The sequence below is a fragment of the Garra rufa genome, chromosome 23 (genome assembly GCF_049309525.1).
Source record: "Garra rufa chromosome 23, GarRuf1.0, whole genome shotgun sequence".
Lineage (NCBI taxonomy): Eukaryota > Metazoa > Chordata > Actinopteri > Cypriniformes > Cyprinidae > Garra > Garra rufa.
Window position 1 is genome coordinate 12,684,579 of NC_133383.1, and position 10,212 is coordinate 12,694,790.

The following is a 10,212-nucleotide window of genomic DNA, read 5'->3' on the forward strand; positions in this document are numbered from 1 at the left end:
TCACTGCTAGTGTGAACACGCTTTACTTTAGCCAAATTTATCCGGCTCAGATATGTCGGGAGTAAATGACGACTGTTGTGTGTTACATTCAACAACAGAACACCTCGATTGCTCAATCAAACATTTTTGTCTTCCCCACACCAAAACACAATGGCGATCAGAGCCGGACTGTTTCAGCTCAGTGAGGGCGGGTCTAAGGTAAGGTGCCTCATGTCAATAAACCACTGGGTGGATTTTTATCATTGTACATTAATGTTCAAACAGCATGTAGTTTTGCATCCGATGACCCCTTTAAATTCCCCAATTACTGATACTTTTACCTCCGTCCGTAGAGGACGCTGTTGTCATGGAAATAGCACTGTGTGTGTACTTTGGCGAACTTTATGTGAAGTCTGAATAATGCTAATGGAGAAGAAACATGACTTTTTGGGTACACGCTGTGTAAAAGTTGAAAAGGGTTTTCCCTAACGTTACCTCTTAGCTCCTGGCTGATGAAGGTACCGCTTTAGTTTCATTATATGTGGTAAACATTGAGAGACTTTGAAGTGTTTGTTTATTTAGCATCTCGTTAGAACGTTTAACAGGTCATTGTTATATATGCAGATTTCTAATATCAGTGATGACCATTTAATTTGTTAAAGGAACTGTATGTAAGAAATTTATGTCAGTTAATCATAAAATGGCCCTGACATGTCACTAGACATTAAGAAATCATGTTCATTTCAAATACTTATATCACTGACAACAGTGGTCCGGCCAGGATATTGTCATTTAAAAGTGAGAGTTGCAGCCCACAACTGATGTTATTGTTGTCATTTTGTGTTTTGGTCTGAGGCTCCACCCTCCAGCTATCTACCAATCACGAAATCAGTAGAGTTTCTTGATCCGGGTTGCCAGCTCTGTTACAGCTGCGGCTATACGAGCGTGTCGGATAAAACATGTATAACGTTACGAAACGTAAAAGACCTCATTATGAATCCGAAATACGTCGTGACAAAGTCCGAAATAAAACAAGGATTTGTATAGGAGATGCCTTTGAAAGACGGAGACGGCTGAAAACGGAGAAGAATTTGAAGACAGACGCCATCGTTGGTAGTTTTCTCCTGGACAGGTTAGATTCATCTATGTTTGGCTAACTTTGCTTCCGTACACAGTGGATTTCCCGCGGTCGGCCGAGCTAAATGCGTTCATAAAAAGCTTTATATCGCACCACTAGCAGGGTATGAAAACAACATATGTTCCGACTGAAATGTGGTATTAAAGTACATCTTTACGAAATATTTGGCTAATCGCCATCTGTAAATTTCTGCGATACATAATTACTTCGCAAAACATCTCTCGTGAAGCATAAGCATAATTAACAGAAGAAAAACAAATTACTGTGTAGGACTCGTCACTTGCCGTTGGAAGCTCCTTAGCAGCCTACTTCTGCAGCTTAGCTGGCAACCTCGAGTCAGGGGGGAGCGGGAGGGGATACATCGTTCTACAGTATTTTGAAAGTGATTGCAGTACCAGTTTTGGCCACAATCCTACATACGGTTCCTTTAATGTTGTTATTCAGAGAGTGTGTGATTCATTGTTAATGTCTTAGGCAGAACACAATGCATTATTGCCTCGTTAGTGTTATTGTTTTTCTTGGTTTGCATTCCTGATAGATTGTTTACAGCAAATCAGGTCCTTATTTGGTGATTTTAATACGTTTTTTGTTTTTATAAACTGAGATCGTCAGTCAGTTGTACCAAAATCAATCCATTGTTACTCAGTTCATATTATACTCTAAAAGGAGATTTTATAAAATCATATTCATTCAGGTAGCACTTTGAAAGAAGTTTGTCAAGTGTTAAAATAATTCATATTATTCAGGCTTACTACAGTACAGTAAGAATAGGTTACTATTTAACCTGTATACTAAACATGTGATTGTAACACTATTGTTTGTGTAGGCCAATTTGATTGAAATTGTGTGTTCATTATTTTATAGCAGGGGTGCCCAACCCTGTTCCTGTAGATCTACATACCTGCAGACTTTAGTTCCAGCCCTGCTCCATCACAGTTGTCTGTAATTATCAAATGCTACCTAAGAGATTAGTTAGCTGGTTCAGGTGTGTTTAACCAGAGTTGGAGCTGAACTTTGCAAGATAGTAGATCTCCAGGAACAGGGTTGGGCAGCTCTTACAGTGTTTTTTGGACATTCAATTCCTGAGAATTGATGTTCCTGAGAGTAAAGTGCATCTGTTAAGCTGGGAATGCTACGTTTTCCTTTCCACCCATTTCTTTAACACGGAAGCCTAAGGGTGAGACTTTCATTAATAATCCGTTATAGGGAATTGTAGAACTATTTGCACTACAAACTAGTGTGTTCATAATTAGGATGCAAATGCATTAAAATAATATGGTAAGATACACCGATTTGCACTATCAAGCAGCAAAACAAGTTGTTTTAGCAGCTAAAAATAGTCGTGGAACACTGAAAAAAATGATTAATTGAATTTACTCAATTTTTTTAAGGTAAGTGGTTGCAATCAATTGATTTGATCTAAATTTAAACAAGCACATTTATTTGCATTTATTCAATTTTATTTAGTTAACTTAGTATAAAAAAATGAGCCCAATTTAAATATGCTACTTCCTCTTAATTTATGTAATTGTTTCTGAAGAAAAAATATTCATTGAATTTACTAAATTTTTTTAAGGTAAGTGGTTGCAATCAATTTATTTTAGCTACATTTAAATAATCACATTTCGTTGACTAAATTTCAAAATTGTTTTAATCACTTACCTTAAAAATATTTCTTTTCTTAAGGAAAGGTTCTTAAATGGCTTTGCAAATACACACAACAAGTTTAATGTTTTGAATTTATTTATAATGTCATCAAATGTATATTCAGTAACAGTTTCTTTGTATGTACAACAAGTGTTTGGAAGACAAGTGCTTACTTAACATTGCACATTCACAAAATAAAAATGAACAAAAATTCACAGGTGAAAGAGGCCACATTGTTGAGTGCTGACTTGGAATTGCAAAATTAATAAAAATATGTGGAAACAGGCAACAGTATATAGTGATTTAACAGTATATAGTGTTTATTCAATAGTGAATAAAACAATAGTGCTAAAACTGTTCATATGTCATGCAATTTGTAATGGATTTCATCTCCATTTTTTTGGAGTCATCTCTTTGACTGTCCTTTATTTAAATAAAAAGAAACTGTTATTAGTAGGGTTGGGTATCAACTGATATTTACCAGCCAATATGCACAAAAACACATCAGTATGTCATCATAAACAGCTGTTTTTTTTAAGTTAAAGTGAAAGGAAGCAGATGAGAAAGAAAACTGACAAATCTATACAATCAGGGGTAATTATAGTACTAAACTATGACATACTATGACACGGGGGCAGCCGTGGCCTAATGGTTAGAGAGTCGGACTTGTAACCCAAAGGTTGCAGGTTCGAGTCTCAGGTCCGGCAGGGATTGTAGGTGGGGGGAGTGAATGTACAGCACTCTCTCCACCCTCAATACCACGACTGAGGTGAGTCCCTTGAGCAAGGCACCGATCCCCCAACTGCTCCCCGGGCGCCGCAGCAATGGCTGCCCACTGCTCCGGGTGTGTGTTCACGGTGTGTGTGTTCACTACTGTGTGTGTGCACTTGGATGGGTTAAATGCAGAGCACAAATTCCTAGTATGGGTCACCATACTTGGCCTCACTTCACCTCCTTTCCTTTTATTTATTTTTAAAAGGATAGCTTGCCCAAAAATAAATTCTGTGATTATTATTAGATGAATTAATTCACCCACATGTTGTTCCTAACTTGCAGATGGAACACATATTCAGATATTTTTAATGAGATCTGTGAGCTTTCTTACCCTGCATAGACAGCAACGCAACTCAACTGAAATGTTCTTAGGCCAAGAAACACATTAAAGATATTGGTAAAATAGTCCATGTGACATCAGTGGTTCAACAGTAATTTCATGAAGCTACGAGAATACTTGTGTGCAAAGAAAACAAAAATACAGACTCCTCCGCGCCACCGTCTGCCATTCATGAGAGTACCATGACACAAGTGTGTGGTGTTGCTGACATGAACATGCATGGGCTGAACCATGTTTATAAGCAGAGGAAAACACACGCATATGTCATTGTAGTCCTGACGATGGAGGCAGGAAGAAGAATTGTTGAATAAAGTTATTTTTGTTTTCTTTGCACATAAAAATTATTCTTGTAGCTCTGTAAAGATACGGTTGAACCACTGATGTCACATAAATGGTTACACTTATGTCCTTAGTACGTTTTTGGGCCAGTTATATTGTTGCCTATGCAAGTCCAGAAACCTCTCAGATTTCATAAAATTTTTTAAAATTTTTTTGGTTCTGAAGGTCTTCTGGGTTTGGAAAGACATGAGGGTGAGTAATTAACGACAGAATTTTCATTTTTGGGCAACTATAACCCTTTTAGTATTTGAAAAAAAAAATCCTTTAAGAATGTAAATTCAAGCAGAGACATTTTTGTCTGGACAGTGTATTTGACATCACTGTGTTAAATAATAATACATATGGGAAAGGAACAGACACTTGATAAATGAATACATACCTCCTGTAAAATGCTGAAATATTTGACCATTTTCCTCCCAGTAAGACCTCCTTTCTGGAAAACAGCAGTGAGCTGTGGAACATAACATGTTACATTATATGATATATTTCATTAAAGTCAACTGTTTATTGTAAACTTACTGTGCATATTGCTGGAATAATACAACTTCAGGAAAGTGGCAAACGCCAAAACAAACTGCTCTTGAACAAACAAGTTAAGGACATTAAAGATTACCCTTCCAAAAGGATTTAACGTTATATCTCATGATTAACCACATTAGAAGCCGGCAGATTCCCGAAGGATAAGCATCACCAAAAGCGCCTAAGCATTTAAATAGACGCTATCCTTACAAATAAACGGGGTATTTTAGGCATATAAAACTACATTTTCATCCAAAAATATCTTAAAAGAACATTCCGTCACATAAAAAAGTAATATTTGTGTTATTTGTGACCGTTGGTCGCTGTGGAATTTATTCCAAAGACTCGTTCTGCAGATATTATTTATACAGCGAACAAACTATTTACTGGAATAAACAGTGCTACACTACATTATTACTCACAGAAATATTACTGACCGTGTAAATCGACCGAATGATGAAAACTCCGGGTCCGGAATGAAAAGTTCCCACCGTGTCCATGAACCTGAGTCATGACCAACTCCTTATGGCGCCATGGAGAATGTGCATTTGTGCGCATGCGCAGAAAATTTACTTGATATTTTCTAACTGAATTCACATGGCTTGGATTTAAAACACGTGTAATTCGATTAAAACCAATTAAAACTTATTAATTAAAATCAAAAACTTAGCAAAATTTAATTATGCTTAATTTAATTGGGGCCATAATCATTTTTTTCAGTGAAGACACCGGACCCATAAAGTTTACAAATGGCCGAGTCCACTCTTACGAGAAGAAAAACGTGGATAGCACAGCTAAGTTTGACATTTGACCAAAAATGAGCTGGCCTAAATCCATTTGGCAACCCTGTTCCCTATGGCTTTAAAAGAACTGCTTGAAAGTCTCAGTCATTTTTGCATTAATTATAAATTACTCATTCCTCTGACAATACCTGTCAATCTTTTATAACACCTCAAGCACACCTCATACTTTCTGTGCAAACATGCACACCTGTTTTCTAGACTGGGGCTTTCCCTTTGATTGAGCTATTAGTACAAACAAACGTTAATGGAAATCCTAACCTTAAACAAATACAACATTTATTATTTTAAATGTGAATAAAAATACAAATGTTTTATTTCAGGACATGAAAGGATGTCTTTTAAGTGTTGTTAACTTTGGATGTTTCAGCATTTCGTAAAATAAAATGTTTTAGTGTACAACTTTGTTAATTGGTTAAATGTAAGTTACTTTACCATTTATAATCATTCTAGAGAAAATACATCTCATTTTAATTAGAAGATAAAAGTACAAATTAGCTACCTTCTATATGTTTTAAAGGTTACATTTTGTTCAAACAATGCCTTTATAGGAATTATAAGTAAATAAATAAAATAAAAATAAATAAAAAGGAAGTATATGTAAATAAATATTGTAAGTAGAAAACCCACAATACTGACATATAGATTTAGTTTTTTTTCAGTAAATATTGATATGTAATGATTAATTAATGGGCAAAACATGTAATTTAAATGCTAACACTTTACAATAAGTATAATGTTTGTTAACATTAGTTAATGCATTAACTAACATGAATGCAGAATGAAAAATACATTTATTACATTATTTAATAATCTTTGAATGCTAGTTAATAAAAATACATTTGTTCATTGTTTGTTCATGTTTGTTCAAAAGTTGACATAAAACTGTAAAACTATTTTTTTCTTTAGAAATGTAATAAAGTTGTGTACAAAAAGTACAACTCTCCCAAAATAATACTTAAGTACAGTAATCAAGTAAAAGTAAAAAAGTATTTACACCCCTGGTAATGCTTGTATTGTTATCACTATGTTTTACCTGCCATTTAAAAACATAAATGTTTGCTCTTGTTTGTGTTTATAAAACATAGTAGCGCTTAAAATTTTTGCTGTTAAAAAAGGTATGAGGAAGAGAAACAAAACAAAGACCTAGGAGAGGAGGAAGAGGCTGTGTCAAGCTGAAAATCCTGTTATTATTGTCTTGCCTGTGAGTTAATGATTTAATTTCACCTGTTGCTCAACACCTCACAGTTTTAAAAGTATATAAATCACAATCAGATGCTTGTCATTTAGAAGCGACACACACAAGCAGAAGAAGCAACTCCCAGCATGGGGATTCACCACCAGCTGTGTTTTCTTGCAAGCCTGCTGCTTGTTATTCATGCTGCACCGATTGATGATTATGACATTGCAAAGGTTTGTTACATATATATATATATATATATATATATATATATATATATATACACATACACTACCGTTCAAATGTTTGGGGTCAGTACATTTTTATTGTTTCTTTTTTTTTTATTAATACTTTTATTCACCAAGGATGTATTACGTTAATAATTAAAAGTTTATTAAAAGTTAATAATAAATAATTTACATTGTTATAAAATATTCATGTTTTGAATAAACACTGTACTTTTTAAACTTGTTATTCATGAAAGAATCCTGAAAAAAAAAATACAGGTTCCAAAAAATATTTGGCAGCACAACTGTTGATATTATCCAACATTGATCATTCTAATAATAAATCAGCATATTAGAATGATTTCTGAAGGATCATGTGACACTTAAGACTGGAGTAACAGCTGATAAAAATTCAGCTTTTCATCACAGGAATAAATTCTATTTTAAAGTATGTTAAAATAAAAAAACATTTTATATTGTAAAAACATTTTGCAATATTACTGTTTTTTTTCTGTATTTTTAATCAAATAAATGCAGCCTTGATGAGCATAAGAGACTTCTTTAAAGACTATTACAAGTCTTACTGACCCCAAACTTTTGAACGGTAGTATATATATATATATATATATATATATATATATATAGTTTACTGATTTGGTCATATTCTTAATTCTTCCAATAATCCCATGTTTTTTATTTTTAGAAATACTTGATGAGCTTCTACAATCTGGTATATACGCCTCCTAATCCCACAGGCCGGGACCAAGATCCACTGCCTGGGAAATTGGAAGAGATGCAAATGTTTTTCGGGCTGGAGGTGACTGGAAAACTGGACAAAGAAACACTGGAGGTGATGATGAAACCCCGCTGTGGAGTTCCAGATGTTAGAACTAAACGTTTTAGGGCATCATACTCAAGGTTTAGAAGAACACCCAAATGGAAGAACAACAAGGTCACCTACAGGTGTGTATAATAACAGTTTTCTCTGCATCACTGGAAAAAGGCAAAGTGAAATGAATGATCCTTTTCACAGAATTGTGAACTACACACCCGACATGACAAAAGCTGAAGTGGATAAATCCATAGCGAGAGCCCTGCAGGTCTGGGCCGCAGTCACTCCACTTAAATTCACCCGTGTCAAGAGGGGCATAGCTGACATCATGATCTCCTTTGCTATAAAAGGTAAATGTCATCTATCAATTTATCTATATGCATATTTTGTTTAACAACCATGTGCTTTTCATTTTAATGAATACATTTGAACTAAATTTAAACTTGGTGTTTTATATGTTAAAAGAAAGTTTCAATTTAGTTTTCAAATATATATCTTTGTATATATGTGTGTGTGTGTGTGTATTTAAGAAGAGAAGAAGACAAAAACTCTTTCTTACAGATCATGGTGATGGTGAGATTTTTGATGGACCACAAGGTATTTTGGCTCATGCTAATTATCCCGGTTCTGGATTGGGTGGAGATGCACATTTCGATGATGATGAGTCTTTCACATTCCGCTCAGATAAAGGTGTTTGCTGAAATATTTTTCACAGCTTTAGATTTGACAACACTTTCATTTCAAGTGAAAATTTAAAGCATCAATTAAACTTTTTAATTTTTAACCAAACTATTCTGCCTAATTTCTCCACAGGATTTGTCTTGTTCTTGGTGGCCGCCCATGAGTTCGGTCACTCTTTGGGTCTTGATCATTCCGACATTCCTAACGATCTGATGTTTCCTACGTACAACTTTATTGATCCGGATAATTCTCCTCTGTCCTCTAATGACATTGAGGAGATTAGGTCAATCTATGGTAATACGATCAACAAGAGAATATCTATAATTTCTGAGTCAAAAATATTAAGTTGTTTGTTTACTATGTGGTAACCCTATCAGGTTCACCACCACCACCAGATTGTCAAAACATGGTCTGGGATGCAGTGACGACTTTTCACGGAGAAACAGTGTTCTTCAAGAACAGGTAATACTTAAAAACAGGCACCAAACCTGTGTATTTTATATACAGTATAACAAAATATTTAAGTCAAATGTCTTTGCAGCTTTTACTGGCGTGAATCTCAGAACAGAACTGTGACACCGCTTCCGATCAGGAGTTTTTGGTTCAACGCTCCTAATAATGTTGATGCTGCTTATGAGGATCCAGTGCAAGATAAACTTTTCCTATTCAAAGGTATCTTCTCCAACAATCTGGGAATGCTGAAACCACAATAACACTTACAATCTGTTTCTCTGTGCTCAGAAAAACTCTTACCATGGCCTGTATTTATTTATAGGTACACAAGTGTGGGCTTTCAATGGCCAAAATCTTGAGCCTGACTATCCTAAACCTCTCAGCAGCTTTGGTCTGCCAGCATCTGTAACAAATGTTGATGCTGCCGTCCACAACAGTAACACAGGAAAAACACTGCTGTTCTCTGACAGATATTACTATCGGTGGGTCAAGTGCTGTATCATAAACAAAACAAAAAATAAAATTTGTTTACAAAAGACAACAAAATTGAACATTCCCTGTTTGTTTGGTAGCTATGATGAGAGGGAGAATCGGATGGATGAAGGGTACCCCAGACAAGTGGAAGATGAATTTCTAGGGTTGACTGGAGCGGTTACAGCAGCCCACATGACCAACAGTAGGTGTTTCTAACTTCCTTTTCAAAAGATCTGCAGCAATACTAAGAAATAATTCTAGGATTAATATACAAATTGACCTTTTCCTTTTTCTTCCAGATAACATTTATATATTCAGTCAGAGAAACTTGTTTGAGTTCAGCTCCAGCAACGGAAGGCTCCTTCGTTTGCTGGAAAGCGATTACTTTCAGGTCTGTTAGTCAGCTTCCCTGAAACCTACATGGAGATGGAGCGTAATGGAGTATTTTAAAACAACAGCACTTACTTTAATACATGTGCCTCAAATATTTAAAATGAATTCATTGTATCTCTGCAAGCTGCTTTTCAAAATTGTCACTGGATTTCTAAATTACTGCTGTAACCATTTTAATCTATTTTCAAATAAATTAAAGAACTTGATTCAATATAAGAGTATGTCAGCATATTCATTTTGGCAGGTAAATACTTGTACTCAGAGGACACATTTTTATGTTGGATCACAACACAATTATATATCGGAGGTAATAGATAATTGAAACCTGAAGAAACTGAAGCATATAAAACACTACACTATGCCTTACATACTTTGAAAAACAGTACATGAATCAAACTACCTTTGTGACAATTAATTGGTGCTTATGCATTATTTT

The 10,212-nt window shown here is 35.0% G+C and overlaps 1 protein-coding gene across 1 annotated transcript; it reads left to right on the plus strand.

Annotated features, from left to right (window-relative positions):
* Positions 1-6,842: 6,842 nt before the first annotated feature.
* LOC141298920 (collagenase 3-like) lies at positions 6,843-9,930 on the plus strand. Its single transcript, XM_073829220.1, has 10 exons — positions 6,843-6,949; positions 7,647-7,906; positions 7,977-8,125; positions 8,337-8,465; positions 8,589-8,750; positions 8,834-8,918; positions 8,998-9,128; positions 9,232-9,391; positions 9,482-9,585; positions 9,683-9,930. The coding sequence occupies exons 1-10, from the start codon at positions 6,863-6,865 to the stop codon at positions 9,781-9,783; spliced, it is 1,368 nt and encodes a 455-aa protein (XP_073685321.1). The 5' UTR covers positions 6,843-6,862; the 3' UTR covers positions 9,784-9,930.
* Positions 9,931-10,212: the final 282 nt, after the last annotated feature.